The sequence below is a fragment of the Salmo trutta genome, chromosome 30, assembly GCF_901001165.1.
Source record: "Salmo trutta chromosome 30, fSalTru1.1, whole genome shotgun sequence".
In the NCBI taxonomy this organism is placed as follows: domain Eukaryota; kingdom Metazoa; phylum Chordata; class Actinopteri; order Salmoniformes; family Salmonidae; genus Salmo; species Salmo trutta.
In genome coordinates, this window is record NC_042986.1 from 14110506 (window position 1) to 14135929 (window position 25424).

Genomic DNA, 25424 nt, shown 5'->3' on the forward strand with positions numbered 1-25424 from the left:
TCTTTTGGGAGGTGGACCATTCTTGATACACACTGGAAACTGTCGAGCGTGAAAAAAACAGAAGCGTTGCAGTTCTTGACACACTCAAGTTGGTGCACCAGGCATCTGTTACCACTTAAATATTTTGTCTTGCCCATTCACGCTCTAAATGGCACACATGCACAACCCATGTCTCAATTGTCTCAAGGCTTAAAAATACTTCTTTAATCTGTCTCCTCCTCTTCATCTGCACTGATTGAAGTGGATTTAACAAGTGACATCAATAAGGGATCATAGCTTTCACCTGGTCAGTCTATGTCATGGAAAGAGCAGGTGTTCCTAATGTTTTGTACACTCAGTGTAGAGTATACCCACATCTACAGTCCTCATACTGACTGTGACTCAAAAACAGGCCTCAGTTAATTCAACTTCACTGTAGGTCTGGGGTGGAAGAGCCCAAGTAAGTGCGTAGGTCTGCAACATTTGATTTGAAGATCTTTGCTGGAATGGTGTTCATTTTCAACCGTTTGTATGCCTCAAACCGGTGACAGCCTCCAAAGGAGTAGTAGTAATTCCCTCCTTCCCTGCCCTTGATCCAGAGTATATCAATAGGAGGAACAATGCTGATGTCTGTAGATTCCTGAGGAAAAATATATTTGTTTTTCTATTCCATTTCAGAGGTTCTTTATCACACAGAACAGCGTTTGATACGCAGGTTGACGTTTGTCATGAGTCTTGTAATAATGGTCTATATTGTAAAAATTCATGAAAATAAAAATTGAGGTTAGGGTTAAGGTTAGGTTTTAAATATGATTTTAAGACTGTGGCCATACCAGAGTGCCCACTCTGCAGATTAGTCTGAAGACCTAATGTTGAATTGCATTGAATTCTGTATTGAATTCTGTGTCGGGCAGAAATTAGCATTTGGTTCAGGAAAGTACCAGCGCTTTGAAAAGTTGCTGGAATTATACTTTCCTGTGGATATATTGTCTCACATTCCTACCTGCATTAAGACCAACCACACAGGCAACCAGTAAAGTAAGTTAAAATACCATTTTATTCTGGTGAAAATTTCCAAACAAATGAATGGCATTAAACTCAGACTGTGAACCAGAGGTATCAGTCTGATTGTCAGGCAATCTGCAGAGCTGCCTCCAGAACAAGATTCATGACGAAAAACGCTAACCTGCTTTTGATACATTAAACATGGAAAAAATGTCATTCCCCTAGAGGGATTTAGGTCTAATACAGTAGCCTAGTCTGTCAGATGTTTCCCAAACAAGAGAATCTTCACAATTTTCTTGCTGCAATCTGTTTTAACACCACTTATCTGAACTCTATGGTTTGATCTTGGCAGAACTAGGCCACATTTTTACCTGTATTGTACCCATAAGGCTCTGAACTTTGCACTCATCTAGTAGAGGAGGGATTGGTCGTATGATAACTTCCATTGGCACGTTATGAACTTCCTCGACGTTGTCCGAGTGAATAGACCTATTTTCAATGTTCTTCTTACTGTCCATTCTATTACGAGAGATGTTCAACTGTCTGATAGGTAAACATGTGTGGTTTCCACTGCACCCACAACTTAACAATCGAAATGTGTAATTTGTTTGGAGTCGTACGGCTTTGTAAACGAGGAAGTAGTGTAAATTCATGCGTAATGGCGCATGCAGCTTTCCATTCGCCAACGGCATTGTCGTAACCCAGGATATATCACCGCCTGTCGTTTCCAATGGGAACAGATTAGTCATAGTGAACATAACAAACATGGAGGGGCAGTCAAGCACGAGCTAGCGATATTCTATTGGCGCGTTGTAGCATATTTTCATGTTTCCGTTAGGTAACGCCTACTCTGTGAAGTGTTCGTGTTCAATAACTAAATTCGCCCTGGCAAAGAGTAAAATCGTCACAACTTCGTAACAGATTGTAATTTTGGGACAGAAAACTGTATTGAAATTCAACGTCGATGGGAAAATTAGCATTAATGTCGACCACTGGGCTTCCTCTCATCACCATATTTGGTAGTGAGTGGAAACGCCAACCGGATGCTTCACACTTATACATCTGGTTAAATATCTGGATCATTGTTCTGTGTCGCTAGTTCGTAGCACAATGAGCCAGATATTTTACAGGCTGTGTAAATGTGAATCATCCAGTTGGCGTTTCCACTCATGACCAAATATGGCGAATGGAAAGCTGCATGCGCCATTACGAATGAGTTTACACTACTTCCTCGTTTACAAAGCCGTACGACTCCAACTAAATTACAAATGTCGATTGTTAAGGAGTGGGTGCAGTGGAAACCACACATTTCTACCTATCAGACAGTTGAACATCTCTCATAATAGAAGCCCTGTGGCCGGCATGCGAGAATATGGATTTTGCACTTTTGAAGAAACATTTGATCTCCATACAGTTTTGTTTCCAAAATTACAATTTGTAGTAAACAGAGTGGACTGCGTTTTGTAGACTTTACACTTTTCCAAAGTTGAAAAAAAGTTGCGTTTAGGAGTATGAGGGAGAATTGAGTTTTTGCACACGCGCATTTTACAGTAGGCGTTCCCTAACGGAAATATGCAAATAAATGCTAGATCACACCAATAGGATCTCACTAGCTCGTGCTTGACTCTTCCAACCTCCTTGCTTGTTCCGACCACTATGATTAATTTGCTTCCATTAAGACCAGAGCCTGTCGTTTATCTTGTGTTAGTTCTAAAAAATATTTGCTTGTAGTCCTAAAACCCGGAAATTAGTTACTTCTGGTTCGTTCATCCATCCCTATAGGAAAAAATGAATGGGAAAGAATAGGGTTTCGGAATAAATGCCGAAAATGTGAGATTGCATACGTTGTTCTATGAAGCAACAGCAGTCAGTTAACATAACCATTATGAAGCCTATATGGGATTTATGTTTTTTTAAATTATTACATAAATTCTTCAAAATGCACAAAAAGTGATGTTAGCTGATGAAGATTATCTCATAGAACAAAACGTATAAAATCTCCTAAACCTGTGTTTAACACATACCTTATTTTCAGCGTTTATCTAAAAACCCTACCAAAAAGCCATTCATTTTCCTCGTAGGCTTTGTCCAACGAACCATGGCGGAGTTAGTGCCTACAAAAAGACGCCATTTTAGCCTGCTGATCGTGCCAATAGGCACAGGTTTCTATTAACCCGGGTTTATTCAACAAAAGCAATGTCGCAAAAAAAATATATTGCAACATGTGTAATAGAAACGGCAGATATAGGAGACATTTTCCAAAGATCAACATATTTATTTGTTCAACAGGGTTGGATTTTTCTTTTGAACTTTTTTTATTACGAGAAATTATGGTAGAAATTGTGTTTTTCAAATAAATTATGATTGCTGAATACTTTTGAAGGTATGTGGGGAATGTAATCAATCACATGTATTTATAAAGCCCTTTTTACAGCAGCCGATTTCACAAAGTGCTGTACAGAAACTCATACTAAAACCCCAAACAGCAAGCAATGCAGATGTAGAAGCACGGTGGCTAGTTAAAACTCCCTAGAAAGGCAGGAACCTAGGAAGAAACCTAGAGAGGAACCAGGCTCTGAGGGGTGGCTAGTCCTCTTCTGGCTGTGCCAGGTTGAGATTATAACAGTATATGGCCAAGATGTTCAAACGTTCATAGATGACCAGCAGGGTCAAATAATAATAATCACAGTGGTTGTAGAGGGTGCAACAGGTCAGCACCTCAGGAGTAAATGTCAGCCGAGCATTCAGTGAGAGTCAAAACAGCAGGTCCGGGACAAGGTAGCACATCCGGTGAAAAGGTCATGGTTCCATAGCCGTAGGCAGAACAATTGAAACTGGAGCAGCAGCACGACCAGGTAGACTGAGGACAGCAAGGAGACATTAGGCCAGGTATTCCTGAGGCAATGTCCCAGGGCTCAGGTCCTCCGAGAGGGAGAGAGAGAGAATTAGAGCGAGCGTACTTAAATTCACACAGGACACCGGAAAAGACAGGAGAAATACTCCAAATATAACAGACTGATCTTAGCCCCGCGACAGATAAACTATTGCAGCATAAATATTGGAGGCTGAGACAGGAGGGGTCGGGAGACACTGTGGCCCCGTCTGACAATACCCCCGGACAAGGCCAACCAGGCAGGCTCTAACCTACCCACTTTGCCAAAGCACAACCCCCAAACCACTAGAGGGATATCTTCAAACCACCAATTTACCATCCTGAGACAAGGCTGAGTATAGCCCACAAAGATCTCCCCCACGGCACGAACCCGAGAAGGGCCCCAGCCCGGACAGGAAGATCACGTCAGTGATTCAACCCACTCACGGTAAACTAGTGACTCATCCCCCGTAATAGGGTTTGAGGCATCACGTAACTATAAACTCCACAATAATGTTTTTTTGCAGGACAAGGATTGTCCTGAATTGGTTGACCTTAAAATGAATTAATAATCACATTAAATAAATAATAATCTTCAGAAATGAATTTGTCAAAGCAACAAAATAACTAAGGCTTTACAATAATGGTGACAACTTGGGGAAATGTTTGTCACGTTCTGACCTGTAAAGGTGTTATTTGTTAGTATTTAGTTTGATCAGGACGTGGCAGGGGGTATTTGTTTTATGTGGTTCAGGGTGGTTGTGTGTATGTGTCCATGTAGAGAGGGGTATTTGATTTATTAGTCCAGGGTTTTGGTTATTGTTCTATGTTAGTTTATTTCTATGTTCTGTCTAGTCATTTATATTTATATGTTTAGTTAATTGGTGTTGGGGCTTTCAGTTGGAGGCAGCTGTCTATCATTGCCACTGATTGAAGGTCCTATAATTAGGGGTGTGTTTTTATTGTGGGTAGTTGTATTCTGTTTTGTGCTTGTCACCTGACAGTACTGTTAGTATTGTTTCTGTTAATTGTATACATGTTTATTTTGTTTCTCCTTCTTATATATTAAAAAGACAAGATGAGTATACACTTCCCTGTTGCGTCTTGGTCTCTACCCTACAACACCCGTTACAATGTTGGGGTTATGTGGGTTAAAATCTTCCTGGAAGTTACAGAGGGGTGCATGGATGGACATGTCAAAATTGTTTATTGAATTCTCCATGTGGTCTATATTAAAACGCACTTCATTGAATATAACAGGCTATTCATTCAATATTGTTACACAATTTCTATTTAAAATATCAAAGGGACACAAAAGGTCCTCATTTCGTGGAACGACCCTGATACCAAGCGGTCTCAGCTATCAGCCATAACATTACTTCTCTGATTTGTTAAGTGGCAAAGGAAAAACGACACTGCGTGCACAATTATTAGGCAAGTGAGTATTCTGATCTATCATTGTTTTTATTCACATTTTCGAACTCCAAACCATATAAACTTGAATGCTTATTGGATTTAATAATTTTCAGGTGATATGTGTCTGTATTTGTGTAATGAGGGAGGGTGTGGCGAAAGTGAATAACACCTTATATCAAGGTGTGCATAATTATTAGGCAGCCTCATTACCTCAGGTAAAATGGGCCAAAAAACTAATTTAACTGACACTGAAAAGCCAAAAATGTAAAATGCCTTTCAGACGGATGCAACACTCTTTAAATAGCTAAACTATTGAGGTGTGACCACCCGACATTCAAACGTTTTGTTGCGAATAGTCAACTGGGGCGCAAAAAACGCATGGGGAAGAAAAGGCGCAAATTAACTGCAAAAGACTTGAGAAGAATTAAACGTCAAACTACCAGCAACCCATTATCCTCCAGTGCCACCGTATTCCAGAACTGCAACCTACCTGGAGTGTTCAGAAGTACAAGGTGTCAAGTGCTCAGAGACATGGCCAAGGTCAAGAAGACTGAAACAAGACCACCACTGAATAAGATTCACAAGTTGAAGCGTCAAGATTGGGCAAAGAAATACCTGAAGACAGATTTTTCAAAGGTTTTATGGACAGATGAAATGAAAGTGACTCTTGATGGACCAAATGGATGAGCCCGTTGCTGGTTCAGTAATGGACACAGGGCACCACTTTGAGTCAGGTGCCAGCAAGGTGAAGGAGGGGTACTGGTATGAGCTGCTATCATTGAGGATAAGGTAGTTGGACCTTTTCGGGTTGAAGATGGACTGAAACTCAACTCCCAAACCTACTGCCAGTTTCTGGAAGATTCTTTCGTCAAACAGTGGTACAGGAAGAAGTCCTCAGCATTCTAGAAGGCCATGATCTTTATGCAGGACAATGCTCCATCACATGCATCCAAGTACTCCACTGCTTGGCTAGCCAGCAAGGGCCTCAAAGATGCCTGAATAATGACCTGGCCCCCTTCCTCACCTGACTTAAATCCTATTGAGAACTTGTGGGCCCTTCTCAAACGTGAGATTTACAGTGAGGGAAGACAATACACCTCTTTGAACAGCATTTGGGAGGCTGTGGTTGCTGCTTCAGCGAAAATTGATCCTGACCAGATCGAGAAACTGACAGACTCCATGGATGGAAGGCTCATGGCAGTTCTTGAAAATAAGGGTGGCTATATTGGTCACTGTATATTTTTGAAAGGCCAAAAATGTTATATAATTGTAATTTTGTGTTACTTATCTGTTACACTTACTCTAAAAATTGAGAATAAACAAGTGAGTTGAGAGAAATTATTTTTGTAATTTAGTTGCCTAATAATTCTGCACACTAATAGTTGCCTAATAATTGTGCACACTTATATATTTCCCTGAGAAAGACAAAACTCACTTTTCCTTTGTTAAACAATCAGGTTTGAGGTTCAATAACATTATGGATTGACTGAGAGCATTGTGTTTGTTCAACAATAAAATGAATCCCGAGGAATACAATTTGCCTAATAATTGTGCACGCCGTGTATGGAGTTGGATTATTATGCATTACTATACAAATCATAAAAAAGACATTTGCTGTGAATGAAAATAATAAGTTATTTCCCCAAAGTTAATTGTGTTGCTTCTCCACATGGAGAGAAATTTAAATGCACTGATATATCTATGTATCCTTTTTATTTTTTTATCTAACCTTTATTTAACAAGGCATGTCAGTTAAGAACAAATTCTTATTTACAATGACTGCCTACACCAGCCAAACCCAGACGACGCTGGGCCAATTGTGCGCCGCCCTATGGGACTCCCAATCACGGCCGGGTTGTCTGTAGTGATGCCTGTGACTACACTGAGATGTAGTGCCTTAGACCGCTGCGCCACTCGGGAGCCCCTAAGGAGTGTAGTTCAACAAACAAACTGAAATTTCACAGGAACTTTTGTAAATATTCTGCTTCTATAGATAATACACCTTTTAATCTGAACTTGCAGTCAATTTACTCATATCCCAACTGACTCTCATTAACATTAATCTTAGCAATTAGTCATACAGTTGAAAATAATAAATATGCAAGCAGAATCTTTAGGTGACTAACTTTTTATGAGGTGAGTGCATGTTTTGAATTGTGAAGTATTAGTACATGATATAATGCCTTTTCCATCAAAGAACACTTGGAGTATTAGGAGCGATTATTAAAAATGATATTTTTGTAGGGATTTCAAAGAGCCAGCTAGGTTGCTGTGGTAACTAAAAGGACATCTGGGCTCAGTGCTTTACCTATGCAGGTATTACTGGGAAGCTTCAAAGTAGTGAAGAGGATAGAACAATTGTTGGTTTCTCCAACCCACAGTCAGATTCTAACACAAATGAGACAATTAAAAATGATTTATTGGAAAGATGAGCATGTCACTGCATTAAATCATCATAAATACTTTGAACTATAATATGATAGTGCATTAAGTATGTTAGTTGTATGTTGGGGCGGCAGGTAGCCTAGTGGTTAGAGCGTTGGACTAGTAACCAAAAGGTTGCAAGATTGAATCCCTGAGCTGACGAGGTAAAAATCTGCTGTTCTGCCCCTGAACAAGGCAGTTAACCCACTGTTCCTAGGCTGTTATTGAAAATAAGAATTTGTTCTTAACTGACTTGCCTAGTTAAATAAAGGTAAAATAAATGAAATTCATTAATTGATCACAAGGGGGATCAGCTGCAATATATGGCCCACTTGTATAGTATGTTGAAAAACAAAAAAGCTTATCAACAATGTAATAGAGCAAAGCAAATTACATATATAGTTTTAAGGATATGCTCAGTGCTCAAAGCATTGGCCTACTATTCTGTGGAATATAATGACACAGATGTACAGGTAACTGCCAAAATAGAGGAAACATCAACATAAGGTGTCTTAATAGGGCATTTTGGGCCGCCAGAACAGCTTCAATACGCCTTGGCATAGATTCTACAAGTGTCTGGAACTCTATTGGTCAACTCACTCTATTGGAGGGATGCAACACCATTCTTCCAAGAGAAAATTCATGTGGTGTTTTGTGGATTGATGGTGGTTAAAAAAACGCTGTCTCATCCACCGCTCCAGAATCTCCAATAAGTGTTAAATTGGAATGAGATCTGATGACTGAGACTGAGACACACACACACACACACACACACACACACACACACACACACACACACACACACACACACACACACACACACACACACACACACACACACACACACACACACACACACACACACACACACACACACACACCGTTTCAACCCCCTACGCCCCATTGAGACCTCTTTTAAACTCACTGAGATCTCTTCTTCTAGACATGGTAGCCAAAATAATGGGCAACTGGGCATTTTTATACATGAACCTAAGCATGATGGGATGTTAATTTCTTAATTAACTCAGGAACCACACCTGTGTGCAAGCACTTGCTTTCAATATACAAAACATTACCAAAAGTATGTGGACACCTCCTTATCGAACATCTCATTCCAAAATCATGGGCATTAATATGGAGTTGGTCCCCTCTTTGCTGCTCTTAGCATCCACCAAACCCATCCGCTAGATGGTGAAGTGTGATTCATCACTCCAAAGAAAGCGTTTCCACTGCTCCAGAGTTCAATGACGGCGAGCTTTACACCACTCAAGCCGACGCATGGCATTGTGCATGGTGATCTTAGGCTTGTGTGCGGCTGCTCGGCCATGGAAACTAATTTCATGAAGCTCCCAATGAACAGTTATTGTGCTGACGTTGCTTCCAAAGGCAGTTTGGAACTCAGAAGTGAGTGTTGCAACCGAGGACAGATGATATTTACTCGCTATGTGCTTCAGCACTTGGCGGTCCCGTTCTGTGAGCTTGTGTGGCCTACCACTTCGCGGCTGGGCCGTTGTTGCTCTTTGACGTTTCCACTTCACAATTGCAGCACTTACAGTTAACCGGGGCAGCTCTAGCAGGGCAGAAATTTGACGTACTGACTTATTGGAAATGTGGCATCGTATGACAGAGACAGGTTGAAAGTTACTGAGATCTTCAATAAGGCCATTCTACTGATGTTTGTCTATGGAGATTGCATGGCGGTGTGCTCAATTTTATACACCTGTCAGCAACACGTGTGGCTGAAATAGCCAAATCCAGACATTTAAAGGGGTGTCCACATACTTTTGTATATATAGTGTACTTTGCATCCCTCATTCCTTATTTTGGCAATTAACTGTATATGTTCTTGAATTAAAACAAAACTGTACTTTCCTTTTCATAGGCAAAGCAATTATTTGATGTAAATATTTGCATGACGTGTGTAGGTTTTGAATATCTGAGCTGAAAATATGAATATTATTTGAGGTTACAAATCTAACCAACACATCTCTCCACTGTCAGCACATCAGCTTCTTTCTACATGAAACGCCACAATCAAGTCACTGCTTTGCTGTCAAGCACACAAACCCTGACTTCACCATGGTGCCCCATTAGATCATCACAGGAGAGGAAGAAACCTTGTCACTCACCTCCGACAGACACGTAAATGACTCCTGCAGTAAGTATTTCCAGAAGTCCCAATGCACTCTCTATAACCCTTAACTGTCACAGCAGCACTCCATCCCAGTACAGTAGCGAACATATCTCTATTACCAAGATTGAGTTAGTCATACAGGTACAGCATCAGGTCACGGAAGAGCAGTTCTCACATAATGATTTGCTGTTAATATTAGATTTCTGCCCCCATGGGATTGTCACGCTGGAGCTCTTCAAGAAAATTATCTGCCAACTCTCTGACAGCAGGGCTATGAGCTATTTTTATTTATAACACAATGGCATGCTTTTAAAGAGATAATTATTCTGACGGTGATGTTCAGTCTTTTAAATGAACTCTTTGAGAGATGAAGTCTCTTTTAATTGTGACTGGCTTTATTATCGTCATTGCTGCATGTAGCTCTTTTTACAGAGAAGCTAGACTGATCTGTTGTGTTCATACACTGTGTTGAACATGCATGAATGCAAAAACGAACACATACTCTAGGTGGACTGTTCAGCCAAAACAGGAAAATAAAGTTGCTCTCCTCAAAAAGAATGGGAAAAAATAAAACAATTGTTTGGCGAGATGTTGGGCTTGTACCTTATTCAAGCAGTGCCCTTTTTAACTTTTGCCTGAATGTTGATTTAAGAAAAAAAAGTCACGCTCAGATGCTTGAAATGCATGAAAATCTGATTTTGACATGACTTCAAAAGAGAAGCAGAAGGAAGAGGTGGCCCCTCTGCCAAGAGAGAGAGGAGCTAACAGATGGGTTTTACATAAACAGCACAAACATCAAGAACACTGAGCTAAAGAGCTTGGCAGTCTCAGCTGATGAAACAGACCAGGGAGGAATCGAGATGCTTTAATGAGCTTCTCTGTCATGTGACGCACATACGGAATGTGCAAAGACAAATGGTTAGCTCTTAAAGAGGTAGTTACAGTTATGGTTAGGGTGGCCTTGATTGCCTAAGAACCAACTGGTGAGGAAAACACCTTTCCCTCTGGGCACAGACGTCAATTCAACGTCTATTCCACGTTGGTTCAAAGTAATTTCATTGAAATGACATGGAAACAATGTTGATTCAACCAGTGCGTGCCCAGTGTTTTGTTGACAGTAAATACCCATGAATACGATTTTGAGCAGAGGGATAAGGTAATATTCTACAAGATCTTTACATTTGGATGAAGAAGTTAATTAGTCATTTGGACAAATTAAACATTTTTGAGTATTTACTTGTCAAGAGACCTTTACATGTGAATCAATCATCCAACAGATGGCGCCAGTTGCATATGGATGCTAAGAAACCGCACATGAGACCAACACTAAACCCCAGTGGTTAGAGTAATACTCTCTGTAAGATACCCACTGTTCTTTGAGGGTCTAATATAATAATTAATTACAAGCTCATCACATCCTACTCACAACAACATGGAGGTAATGTAATGTCTTCTCTGACAACCCTGAACATGTAACACAGCTCTTTCGCTGTCCATGGTGCTGAATTACTGGGTCCATGTTGAAGTTGTTTTCTCTGCGTAGCCCCTCTTCTCTCTATAGGGGATTGAGACAGATTTTCTCTCTGACAGTTACTTAAAAGACATAGACTATCTGGGGTCAATCTCTTTGAAGAGTAAGTGTAGCTAGCATGCTCAATATTGCAGGTACTATTCAATAATTCAGTTTATGTGCTCCTAATGAAGGGTCGGTTGGTGGAGGAAGGAGATGGCAGCAGCCTGTTAGGCACCAGAGAGACATGAATGTGTGTCCCAAATGGCACCCTATTCCCTATAGTGCGCTACTTTTGACAAGGGCCCATAGTGAACTATATAAGGAATAGGGTGTCATTTTGATAGAGCCTTGACAGTCATTTCTCTCAGGGTTCACAGTCTGATCATTTACAGCTCATCCTATTACACCCAGCCAGTACTACCGAGGGACGTTATGGTGATGTAATTGGATTCCATGTGTAACAGTACTGCTTCAGTCCCTCTCCTTGCCCCAACCAGGGACCCTCTGAACACATCGACAACAGTCACCCATGAAGCATCGTTACCCATCGCTCCACAGAAGCCGTGGTCCTTGCAGAACTACTTCAAGGTCTCAGAGCGAATGACGCCACCGATTGAAAAGCTACTAGCACGCACCGCTAACTAGCTAGCTATTTCACACTGATTACACTCACCCCCCTTTGACCTCCTCCTTCTCCGCAGCAACCGGGCAGAGCCCAACTGAGTGGTCCGGGTCCACAGCAGCAATGCAACGTTATTGCTTCTATCCCTCTCCTTGCCCCAACTTGGGCTCGAACCAGGGACCTTCTAAACACATCAACAACTGCCTCCTACAAAGCATTGCTCATATTGTAGGTAACGATGCTTCATGGTAGGCAGTTGTTGATGTGATCAGAGGGTCCCTGTTTCGAGCACAGGTTTGGGAAAGGAGACGGACGGAAGCAAGACTGTTACACATAAGTCCCCACTTAATGAAATTACCTATTTATTGTTATCGTTAAATATGACCAGGGACAATATCTGCTTCGAGAAACTTTAATTACTTTAAAAATCATTGCTTGTATCTGTTTTTTTTTAATGTATCGATGTTTTCTTTGAAATATAATATATAAGAATACGTCACTGGGGAATGAATTGAGCTATAATATATACTAGGTAAATCGAGGTTGAATTTAGAAACACTTGTTGTAAAGCTTGGTTTTGGTAAACGCACATAAATATTACATATTTACATGTTTTATTTTCTGGAATATCACTAATGAGCGGCTAGTTTACTGCTGTCGCAGCATACACTTTTACATATGATCCGTTGTCCGGGTTGTCCCTTGAGTGTAAAAAGCTTCCCGTTTCGTAGCCCACTGTTCTGTCTGTCTCATTATACTGTTTCACTGCTGCTGTAGGACACTGAAGGACACCACCACCGCCACCATTTCAATTCAAGTCTTGTATATTCCCTGGAAACCAATCAAGAAAAGACCAGAATAATAATCCCCATCCGCTGCCATGATTCATTTTAATTTTGTTCCACATTTTTCTCTCTGGCTTTTGAGTCACTGGTGAAAGAGGAGCTCCGGCATAAAATCAATGTTCCATTAAAATGTAATGATCAAGAATGGCTTAATAGCGCTCGAACAGATGGCTCTGCTTTTAATATGACTCTATGTTTCAGTAACTCTTACACATAATATATCGCCATCACCTATATCGGGCCTATTTTATCTGTCAGTTGATATGGGGACTAGGAAGAATAATGCTCATATTTCTGAGAATTTGATAGATATAGTTGTAGCATTTCAGGCCAGTTGGCCTCTGGATTAGTGGCATAGAAACGATGTTTAACAACAGTAATTTGATGTGGATGCCACTGGACAAAAACTGGTCGAATCAACGTTTTCATGTCATTTAAACAATTCGATTCAATGTGATGACGTTGAATCAACGTGGAAAACTGATTGAATTTGCAAATAGTAGTCAATGTATGAGAATATCGTCTTTTTTTCCACCCATTTTAAATCCAATAACATGGTGACATTTGGCACACGTTGAATTCACTTTAGTTGACAACACAACCAAATGTAAATCAAAATTACACGTTGAACTGACGTCTGTGCTCAGTGGGATCAGTCTGAAGTAATTCATTGAAAACAGGGAATCTGTTATATTGATAGTGTAGCATAATTCACATGATGATGTTCTTAATTCCGCTCCAGTTGAATCAGTATCAGAGAGGCTGCAGCATCCAATATATTGTAACAACTTGTTATGTATGAAGTGAATAGGTTGTCTGATTGCTCAGAGGCCTTATCAAGTGAAATAAAAACGGACCTGTAGTTTACTTGTGCTATTGTTTTTATTATAGTTATCACCATTATTAATTGTAGCAGAATCAAATAAACCAAAACACCCCACAGCAATCATGGCTTCAATTTATTCACACTTGGTTGAAAATATTAAAGACAGAAAAAGAGATGGAAAGAAAGATAGAGAGAAAAGAAAGTGTAAAATCTGAATCTGTGTTTTGAGGACCATATGGAAGGTTCAAGCAGACCACCATATGTTGAAGGCTTTTGTTATGGTAATCATTTTTGGCACTTTTCATCATTGCGCAGCCAAGCTTGGCAAATAAATAAAAGGGAAAAAAGAAAAGAGAAAAAGAACATGGACCAATCTCCCAGTCAGAATACACAGAGTAGTGGAGTGTTGTTGGTAACCTATGATACAAGTCAGTATTCGACGTCAATCTATGTCTGAGGACATCAGGAGATTAAGTGGAAACCGGCCACTAGGGGCAACAGTGAGCACTGTTACCTTCAAGTAGGTTTCAGGTTTGCTAGGGTGTTGTGGATGGGGATGGTAGATGGGCGTTACCTTAGTGCCAAAGGTTGCATCTTCGATTCCAGCGCTAAAAAAAGATTTTTCAGATTTTGCTTTAAGCCTATCCCAGAGCTTAACCCCTACCTTAACCATTCGGAGTTAATGCCTAAAGGTAATAATTCGGAGTTGATGCCTAAGCTTAAACCTAACCTTAAAAATGTGGAGTTAATGCCTAACATAACCTTAAACACGTTGAAATTTGATGTTTGGAACAACTTCGAAATTTGACGTTTGAGAAACATCGTCTAATTCCGACATGAGATTGTGAGAGCTTGTTGCAGCTATGATGGATTTTAATTAAGACTTTCCCAGATTCACATTCCCACCCACACTGCAGTTGATACCTGTATTTGTCTTCTTTACAAAAGACAACATAAACAAAGAGAGCAAACAAGTAAATGTCCACATGCATTGTCATTATTATTGCTAGGATATATATACAGTACCAGTCAAAAGTTTGGACATATATATATATATACAGTACCAGTCAAAAGTTTAGACACACCTACTCATTCAAGGGTTTTTCATTATTTTTTTTACTATTTTCTACATTGTAGAACAATAGTGAAGACGTCAAAACTAAGAAATAACACACATGGAATCATGTACTAACCAAAAAAGTGTTGAGTCCAAATTTGAGATTTTTGGTTCCAACCTCCATGTCTTTGTGAGACGCAGAGTAGGTGAAGGGATGATCTCTGCATGTGTGGTTCCCACCGTGAAGCATGGAGGAGGAGGTGTGGGGGTGCTTGGCTGCTGACACCATCTGAGATTTATTTAGAATTCAAGACGTACTTAACCAGCATGACTACCATAGCATTCTGCAGCAATATGCCATCTCATGTGGTTTGCACTTAGTCCCACTATTATTTATTTTTCAACAGGACAATGACCCAACATACCTCCAGGCTGTGTAAGGGCTATTTGACCAAGAAGTAGAGTGATGGAGTGCTGCATCAGATGACCTGTCCTCCACAATCAGGGAAAGGAAAAGCAGCCAACAAGTGCTCAGCATATGTGGGAACTCCTTAAAGACTGTTGGAAAAGCATTCCAGGTGAAGCTGGTTGAGAGAATGCCAAGAGTGTGCAAAGCTGTCATCAAGGCAAAGGGTGGCTACTTTGAAGAATCTGAAATATAAAATATATTTTGATTTGTTTAACACGTTTTTGGTTACTACATGATTCCATATGTGTTATTTCATAGTTTTGATGTCTTCATTATTATTCCTCAATGTAGAAAATAGTAAAATAAAGAAAACCCTTGAATGAGTAAGTGTGTCTGGTACTGTATATATATATATACAAATATATTTACAAAATCGTCAAAGAGGAACAATGTTTTCCTTTCTCAAACTCTGAAAAAAACGTTTCAAAACAAATTATTGCTTGCTTTTCTGCATTTAGGGTTTCTATTCATTTTTGGGACAATATAAATTTGATTTTACAACCTAAACAAGATCAGTATTGGAAATACAGTGCAGTTTGGTTGTGATATTGCTCAGAACAAACATGGATCCCTCCATCAAGTAGGAGAATGAGCTTCAAAATAATTTTGAGCTTCAGTAACCAGAAAAACAACAATTTCCTTTTTAACTCAAAATACTCTACAAATGAAGTACCTGTAAACACAAATTCCACAAGTTGCTGTGGAAACAGGTGGTTTTTCCACAACATGTACAGTATGGTCACCAAGCCTATCATGAGCCAAAACTACATCTTGAGGATGAAAATCAAAGGTTAATATAGAGGTCAGGGTCATTATATGAGTTGAGTGGTAGTGGTAAAATAGAGTGAAGGATGAAGCGATAGGAGAGAGACTCAGTTTATTCTCTGCAGTTTTTTAAAGGAGCACTCACCATTACTGTGACTGTGTCATCCATTTAGAATATGCAAATAGCTGACAGTGCATTTGCCTGCTGGTGCGCGACCTTCCCCTTGGAGGTCGCTCACCAACTCAATTACTCTCCCTATCTGCAGTCTGTCTGCAAACACCTGTTATCCTCCCACACGACATGGTCCTCTACCAATCCCAGACTAGCACATCTCACACACCACTAAACCACACGTCTCATGAAAACCAGTTAGAGGGGGAGAGGGGTTATGATGTGAGGTGGGAGGGAATGGAGTGTATTATTATCTTATTACAATAACAGAGTCTTTGTCATTAAGAGATTTAGGTGGCTATCAGACACGAACAGACATGAAGAAAGGAATTTGTATAAAACCTTCATTGTCAATTGATGGATGAACATCCATTTTGTTGTTACGCTAATCATAATGATACATTTTACATTTATATAATTATCTTGCTTCTAGTCACCGCTAATTCCAAAAAGAAACATATGGATTCAATATAGAGTGATCTGCCAAACAGCTTAATTTTGGAAGCGCCCGTGATTGTGAAAAATGCCTATCATAACAAATGTGCTAAACTCTGTATCACCTTGATGCCTTACACCATTATTTTCAGCCTTCCAACCAAGTGACAATTTTGGGAAGTGCTGTTTTTATTTTCTTGTGTTGTAATTTAAATGTCTATTAAACTTCTAAGGGATTTTCAAGGCATATTCACGTTGCACTGCTAGACCACGCTGATGATGAAGAAACCTACCCAGTCTTCATCATAAGGAGTGAAACAACTGTTTTAAGCCAATCTCTCGATTCCTGACTTTTCCCTTTTCCAGGGCATTAGTGGCGTGCAGCAATGCTCTGGCATGGTAATCTTGAGAGCAATTGGGGTCGACACTGTTTTATAATTACTGCATTGCTATTATTATCGCCTGGCTAATCCACCTGGGAAAAAAAGCCTTCCCATTGCCATTATCTCCTCTGGCATGATAATTGGGGCTCCTCAGTCCTCCTTCCAACTAACTCAACCTGTCAGGATTCTGGAATACAGCGATGTGAGCTGTGGAAGACAAGCCAGCTGGTAGTATAGAATGTGTCTCAGAATAACCTGATTCCCCTATCCTATTCAGAGGGTTGAATAAGGAAGACTTTGATGTTATATATGTGGAAAATGTTAGATTTCATGGGATTTCTTATAAAACACAATAGTAATGTTTGCTACAGTTTTGCATGACATGATTAAGGGTCAATCTTCGGCCAATACACGGAGGGAGGCAGTTGAGTGGACTCTATTTCAGGTAACAACAAGATGGAGGATATCTTAACACTTCTTGTTCATCTGTTTCATTTTATTGCCCTAAATTGACTGCAAACAGGACAGCTTTGATTATTATTAATATACATGTAAATTGCCGTACCAGTGAAGTTATTATTGCCGTGAAACAAATATAATCTGCATTCATCATTTGTTTGAAGTTACCGCTGATACTAGACATTGTTCCTCTTTAAAAAACAAAGTCCAATGGACTCTCTACAGTTTCATGCATATAAACATTTTTCTTTAAAGATCAGCAGCATCTTACAAGGTCAATGGAAAGTCAGGTTTCAACACGTGAATAGACTAATATTGTAATGGCATAAATAAATAGATGAATAAATTAACAATCATGTAAATGAATAAATAAAATACATAGATAAATTGACAAATAAATAAATAGTTACATAAATAGAGAAATACATTATGTACAAGGTAGTAGGATGATTTACATCTAATGGCAGAAAGAGCTTTCAGCAACATATAAATACAAAAACGATTCCTTTGTAACTGAGGGTGCATGTCATGAGATCATACCTTTTCCTTTTTGAGGTAATAGAAAAAGAGGGGGGGCACGTCAGAGAGTGTATAATGAACATTGCTTATTACGTAAGACTGAGGGAAACACCACAGAGTGGCAAAGTTCATGCAAGCCACTGCGGTGGAGGAAGAACAGGGATGGTTTTCATTGCTATAAACAGGTCACTGCACAATGCACATGGCACTTATAACAACAGATCGGTAGATTTGGTTTGGCTCCCAGTGTTATTATTGTTCTAGTTACCAGTACGATGAAGAGCGTATACTTTGATTGCCGCCGGAATCTTGTGATAACACAACCTGTTCAACAGGTTTCCATAACAACTCAGAACAACTGCTCTGATGGAACTAACAATGACCCTGGTTCATGATCCTAATTGTTCTCAGCTGATGTAGTTTGCCTTTAGGTTTTGTTCAATAGGTTTGGCTGGAAGCTTTTGGAATACCCACAGTTACAAAGATGCTTTGCTTTTAAAAAATCAAGGAAGAATTGGCACAAAAAATAAACAACAAATTCAGTCGGACAATAGAAAAATAACACCTATTGAATTAAAAACATATGTGTGACAAAAAGGGTATGTTTTTAACTTTTAAATGATCTCCCATTTTTTGAAAATACTGTCATAATTCACATTTTCATAAAAAGTTCATGTTGGCAGTTGCAAAAGAATTCAATTCTTAGCAAATAAAAAGCAGCATAAAAATACAAGAGGTCATTTTTGTCTCTAAAAAACAAAAGAACACTGTTACTGTCCTTTTTTTATGTTTTTTTTTCCTGTACTATTTTCTATAAAATATCAGGAATCTAAATATTATTACTATTGATATCAATATCATTATAGTCATTGATAAAAATTCACATGCCAGGCCTCATATATAATTGTGTGTGTGTGCGTATGTGGGTGTGTGTGTGTTTGTGTGTGCGTATGCTTGTGTGTGTGAGCTAAAAACAAGTCTTTATTTGGGGGATGGGTGTTTTGATTGTATGTATCTGTGGACGATTAGCTACTGTGCGGGGGGGGGGGGGGGGGGGATCCAGCATATTTTGAAATTGTCTTTGCCATAATCAGAACAGTTTTCTTCACGTAATCTCAGTGAAAATATTGCTTTCTATAAAAGGGAAGAAAAAAGGGATGTAGGGCAGAGTGAAGGGGGTTATTGGTTGTAGAACCTAGGGTTCCAAATTCTGCTTCCGTCCTTCTGGTTCCGTCAGCTAGTTCTCAGAGCAGGACTCGTCGTCATCTTCATCCCCAGATCCCTTGAAGCAGGCTGACTCATAGTGCTTGTTCAGGTAGGATTTCAGGGCGAAGGTCTTATTGCAGCGCTTGCATCGGTAGTGCTTGAAGGCAGAGTGTGTTTGCATGTGGGCGCGGAGGTTTGAGCGGTCAGCAAAGGCTTTGCCGCAGTGGGCGCAGGCGAACGGTTTCTCCCCGGTGTGCGAGCGCATGTGGCCCTGCAGGAGCCAGGGCCGGCTGAAGGCCTTGCTGCACACATCGCACTTGTGCTTGAGGTCATGGGTGAGGATGTGCATGGCCAGCGCCGGCATGGACACATACACTTTGTCGCAGGTGGGACACTTGCGCGCCATTTTGCTATCCAGGCTACGGTGCGTCTGCTTGTGCCTGCTGAGGTTGGATGAAGTGGCGTACGTCTTGCCGCACTCGTTGCAGGAGTGGCGGGCCGTGCCGGCGGCCCCTGCCTCCCTCTCCTCCGTGGCATCGGCATTGGACGTGGCAGAACTACCTCCCTTACGGCCGTCACCATCTCCCTTCCGCCGCGAGCGCCCGTCGGAGATGAAGAAGGCATCCATGGTGTAGCCCTCGGTCGGGGCCTCCGCCTCGCCGCTGTAGAAGCCGCTGGCCGTCATGCCGGACTGGGGGCTGTCAGGGTGCTCCAGGTCAGGGTCACAGTACTCCTCGCCCCCGCTGCTCACCTGGGTGTAAAGGGGGTCAGAGACGGGCGAGGCCATCTTGAGCTCCATCTTCTTCTCCCCCTGGTATACCGATGGCGTGATGTAATCCTGGATGTAGCCTGGAGAAAACACACACAATAATAGTTAGGGTAAGGCAAAACACACACACACACAGTCTACAGTAGTCTACAATAGTCTACAGTAGACCTGGAGTTGTGGTGGTAGATAAGTCTATTGGGATGTGATTACATGATTATTATTGATGATTGCATCTTGTAAATTATGAAACAATAGCATAAAAACATACAAAACACATTGCAATTTCCCCAAATCACACAGAATTTACCACAGGCCTCGGACTGTTACGCTGCTGCAGAACATAATTCACCGCATTCAGCCTTATTACACAGTTACAGTGCAGATGAGTGGTGGCTGCTAAATACAGATAATAGCTAATTAAATAGACCTGCGAAAGAAGGCCCCTCTTACTACACAAAGTGGTCGCATTGATTAGGCACCCTTTCTTCCCATGATAAGACTTTCTCACTATAAGGTATGTCAATCCTCTGTGACTATCTCTTTGCTGTGTTTGCCCAATTTAAGCATGAACACGCTGGGCCCATCAGCCAGCACACACTGTCAAGGGTCTGAGGTGACTGTCTACCACACTATAAATTCATTTATCTAAACCAGGGGCGTCAAGCCCCACATAAATCTGGCGGGGCACAAAGTATGTGAAGTTGGAGAATGTTTTTCAAACACCTGAAACTGCTTTTTCCTGCAATCTAGAGCCATAATCATTATGCTTAATTCTATGTCAAATATATATATATATATATTTCTAGATATCTAAGCATACCTCTTGAGCTGCCTGTATCTTCCTGACTGGTGGTTCTTTTTTAAAAGAAACTAAATATGCTTCTCTACATCTCTGCTAAAATTTGGGTAAAAGATGGAAAGGAATGAGAGTCTTATTCAGTACATGTAGCACTTGCTTTCTTTTCTAAAGTCTGCCAGCCTTACCAGCAGGCATGCCAACTAAGACAGTTAGACAAGCAAGCTACTCTAACTGGATTAATAGTCTGACATGGCTTCTTGGTAGCTATAGTTATGAGGTTTGGAGATTGGGAACCTATCTGGGCTAGCTAAAGCCAACTTCATAATATTGCTAGGTCGCTAGTAGTATTACAGAGAAATATATTTGTATTTTATTTTACATGACAAATCTGATGGGGCATGTGCCCCCTATGGGCATGATGCCTCTGACCTCAACAGAGTAGCACTTCCAGGATATTTCCAACATTTCTCACTAGATTATTGACTGATGTTACATTACAGACGGGCAATCTTTTTGTCTAGACAATTTTTTGTCCCTCCTTTAATTGTGAGGCAGCCAAGTGAAGCTAAAAGGTTTCCTGGCAGCTGTAAAGAGCTAAACAACACTGAATATGAAGTAACATTAGCCGAGTTCATCTACACACTTGTATGCATTTATCTAAACCTGTTCCACTTCAATAGCTTCCTAGAATATAGGACAAACATACGATTCCAATTGGAATGTGTGGTGCAAATCCTGCCCTGGGAGAAGTAGTGCATAACTGCAGAAAAAAACCCATTCCTAAGCACTGTGTGCAGCATGCGGTGGAAATTAACTATTGACTGTTTTTTAATGAAATTCTAAGTTTCTTGCTGATCAATATGCCATCATCTGTAAAATAGTACAGCTGTTGGAACACACTGTGTGAGGGGAAATAAGATAGAAGTAATGCAGGCTCGGGCACAGAATAAAGTGACTGGAGAGGACAACACGATGATAGCCTATTGCACATGGTTCAGTGATGGAAAGGTTAAGCTGAAACATGATAAACAGGATTACCAACAGAACAAAATGGCTATCGTGTTTGTGAAGAGGGTCACCTGTATGCAACAGTAAGCTCGCTGAAGTGCCTTTAAGAGTCAGGTCATTCGAAAATCCATTTAAGTGCTCTCTTAGAATGCTGTCTCCATTCCCAAGGGTTCCCTTTCAGAGCCCATTCCTTGTCAAAGGCATTACCATGATACTGTGGGACTGGGAGACTGGGATCTTACAGGAAGGCAGGGGTGGTATTTGCTCAAACGCACCATCTCTTGTTGACTAGTTAACAACTTATGATATTTGGGAGATGTAGCCTATAGTAAAGAAATCATTTAAAAAAGACTTCTTAAGGTAATGGTAATTCTTACTTCATAGGCTATTTCAAGTATATAACACATTGGTATATTTTCTCCCAACATCTAAAATGAGACACTATCTCATCCAATATACAGTATCCTAAAGAGAGCACAGAAAAAGAGTCAAACATACTGTAAAAAGCAATAGATTGTTATTGGAACATAGAGTATATGGACATCTTGTTTTCGATTCCCCTGATTAATTGCACACATGTAACCGGTTTCAATTACTTAAGGTCAGACAGAGAGTTCATCATTTGTGGCTGAACTAATGCTGTATCAACCTTCGCAGTACAGCAACTCATTCCTCTAATGCAAAGCAAGCATGTAATTAATGGACTCCCTCTCCCACCTTCCTCCTTTGTTGTTCGGCAGACACTTCAAGTCAAATGTCTCCACAAAGGAGGAAAATCCGGTGGCGCAGCCTAAGTGCTGATGCAAGGCATTTGAACAATGTTATGATTTCTCTGGGATTTCATTGAGCAGACAAGAAGGCTTCCTTCCTAATGCAATAGACTATGTTTTTTTTCCTCCAGTCAAAATTCTTTCTTTCTCAAAGGAAGAGGAGTTGTGTTTATTATTGACACGACAACAGGGTCAGAATAACATCTTTATAAAGGATTGTAATTTCAACCGCATAGTTTATGTAAACAAGTCATGTTTTTGCAATGAATCTGGTTCCATAACTTCATCATAAACTTGTGCATTTGTGTAAATAAAACACACGTTTATTTATCCTCATAATCTATCATTTCAAAATATATATTTAGTTAAATTGACCATTCACTACAGCCATCATTTGTGGATAACAACAACACAGTGCAAACGTGTGCTTTTGTTATTGGCTGCTGTTGCAAATCTAAAATCACTGAATCACAGTAGTATGTGACGTGATGGAATAACAAGTGGGCATCGTTCGTTCACAGATTGAGCTGAACTGTAAAGCTATCTGCTCATTGCCAGACTAAATAACAAAGAGAGACAGACGTCTGGCATCCTAAATATGGCCACAAAATGGGAGCGAGCTAAAACCTGACTGACTGAAAGTGAAGGACGTCTCTCTCTGGCTCTGACTGGACTTGGGCTTAGCGTGATGCCCAGTCCTAATGCTGCCCACTGTGCAGCTATGTGCCCTTTCTTCTGTGTTTACTGTATACCCTTGGTCACGTGGCCCCTCGTCAATGCTGCCCGAAGCATTTCTGTATTCTTCTCCCTCCCTCTCTCTCCCCTCCTCGCCCCCACCCCAGATAACCCCCCCCCCCCCCCCCCCCCCCCCCCCCCCCCCCGGCCGTACTGTACACGGCTGAAACTCTACCTCGGCTAGTTTTCAAACGCCCGGAAGGAGGAGAAAGATGTAGCGGATGGATGGGGGTGGGGAGACTGTGCATGCATGCTCTGGTTGGGTGGGAAGGGAGGGGGGCAGAGGGGGGTTCGGACTGTGATGGAAACTCAAGGACAATAACAGCTAAGGACAAACGTATCATCCGGCACTCATCTTTCATGTTCATACATTTTTCAGTATGTCATCCTACCTGTTAATATCTCAATTTGTCATCCTGTATGTTTCAGGCACACAGTAATTTGTGCAAGTAATACAAATTCAGATACACACGTCTACAGATGTGCGGCACATTTTGCTCCCCAATTTGCATAAGCCGATCCTCTGCTGTGACCTGAATTGTGTCTGCCTATCATCAGAGTCCAAAAAAAGAGTCTGGGAGCACGATGGGGGTGGGGTGGTGGTGCTGGAGAGGATTATTTGCGATACGGATGCAAAATCAGCCGGCTTCATGTAACATCTGTTATTAATTCCCAGACAACAGGCATGTCAAGGGGTGAAGAGGCACTATTTCACCTAACAACCACTTATACACAAACAAAAGAGAATTCCAGCTGTGTTTACTATGTTGATATCATGGGGCATTCTGATTCTGGAATCAACAACTAAACCTGTTTCTCCAAAGGGAGCAGTGACACAGTAGCACACCCTAGACAACGGCAGGCAGGACGTGTGTGTGCTGTGCAGAGGCATGCAAACTCACCATTCTCACTGAGACGAACCCCCAAGTTGGTCACAGAGTCAGTGATGGAGCGTGTGAAAGGAGTGAACGAGTCGTCCAGGTGGTGATGGTGATTGGAGGCAGCATTGGATGAAGAGAAATCATCAAGCTTGATTTTCTTCACCAAAAACGAACGGGGCATGTTTCAAAGAATAAAAAACACACAGGCCCGAGAATCACGCATGAGAAGAAAAGAGAAGACCCCCAAAGAAAGCAGCAAACAGGCAGAGCTGGAACCGGCTGACGGTAGTGGTAATCCTTGTGTTAAACGAAAAGACAACCTCTAAAAAACATAAGAGAAGGAAAGAAAATGGAAACCAGTGGAGAGCAAGGCTGATGGCAATGCTGTGTGTTACTCTATGGCTCCCCCAGCTTTCAAAAAGATAAAAAAATCTTCTGGTTCAGCACTGGATAGCTCCTGTGATGCAGCAGGCTTAAAGGACCAGAGAGAAGAGAGAGAGAGAGAGAGCGTGGAGGAGGGAGGGGAGAGAGAGACTGTCGGACTAGCTGAGATCAGCGATCTCTCCAGCTTTTATATGGGGCACAGGCAGTGAAAGATCAGGTGGTGCTGCGAAATGGAGCTGCTTAGCTTTAATCCATCAAATGTCCCCGGGGACACACATCAAATTACTACTGAACCGTCTGTGCATTCATTCGCACACAGTCAGAGGAGAAAGAACACAGCCAGACCCCCCCCCCCCCCCCACACACACACACACACACACTGCCCCCACTACTACCACCCCCCTTTCACCCCCTCTTATGCTCCATGGCATGCTCAGAGGAGGAGTAAAAGAGGGGGCGGGCAGACAATGGAGACATGTGGATGAGAGCACATTCAGTGTCCTGTCTCCCATTGTTTTCAGATGAAGTGGCACAGTTTATGTTTGCCTTGTTACAGGCACCGCCTCGCTTCCTCCTCATCCTTTCCTCTCTGTCACCTCACTACCTCTCCCTATTCCAAACTATCCTTGGCTGAAACGAAAGAAGAAATATCCTACTGTAATTCCACAATTCCCCTTTTCCTCCGTAATTCTCTATGAGAAAATGTTTGAATTGGAAACGGAATTGTAGTTACCTTCCTGATTGACTGAATTGGAATGAAATTGACTCAAACCCTGAGACATGCACTGTAGAGTTTCATGAAAGTGATTTCAGCGCTGTTTATCTGTTTATCCAAGGATGTATTAGGAGATTTCCTGGCAAACTCTAGAATTTTCTTCCCTGACGGTGCGGCACAGATGTGTTTCCTGCTATGCATGAAAATGTATTATCTGTTTAATTACATCTTTTTGATTAGAGTGAAATGCAAAATTAGACCC

General features: G+C 41.0%; 2 protein-coding genes across 2 annotated transcripts; both read right to left on the reverse strand.

The window, feature by feature from the left end:
* Positions 1-269: 269 nt before the first annotated feature.
* Positions 270-1732, reverse strand: srxn1 (sulfiredoxin 1 homolog (S. cerevisiae)). The gene is made up of 2 exons (XM_029722875.1): positions 1356-1732; positions 270-619 (listed from the first exon to the last, which is right to left on the reverse strand). Exons 1-2 carry the CDS (start codon positions 1674-1676, stop codon positions 410-412), a joined length of 531 nt encoding a protein of 176 aa, XP_029578735.1. The 5' UTR covers positions 1677-1732; the 3' UTR covers positions 270-409.
* A 15663-nt stretch (positions 1733-17395) lies between these two features.
* Positions 17396-24709, reverse strand: scrt2 (scratch family zinc finger 2). The gene is made up of 2 exons (XM_029722876.1): positions 24085-24709; positions 17396-19950 (listed from the first exon to the last, which is right to left on the reverse strand). Exons 1-2 carry the CDS (start codon positions 24242-24244, stop codon positions 19133-19135), a joined length of 978 nt encoding a protein of 325 aa, XP_029578736.1. The 5' UTR covers positions 24245-24709; the 3' UTR covers positions 17396-19132.
* Positions 24710-25424: the final 715 nt, after the last annotated feature.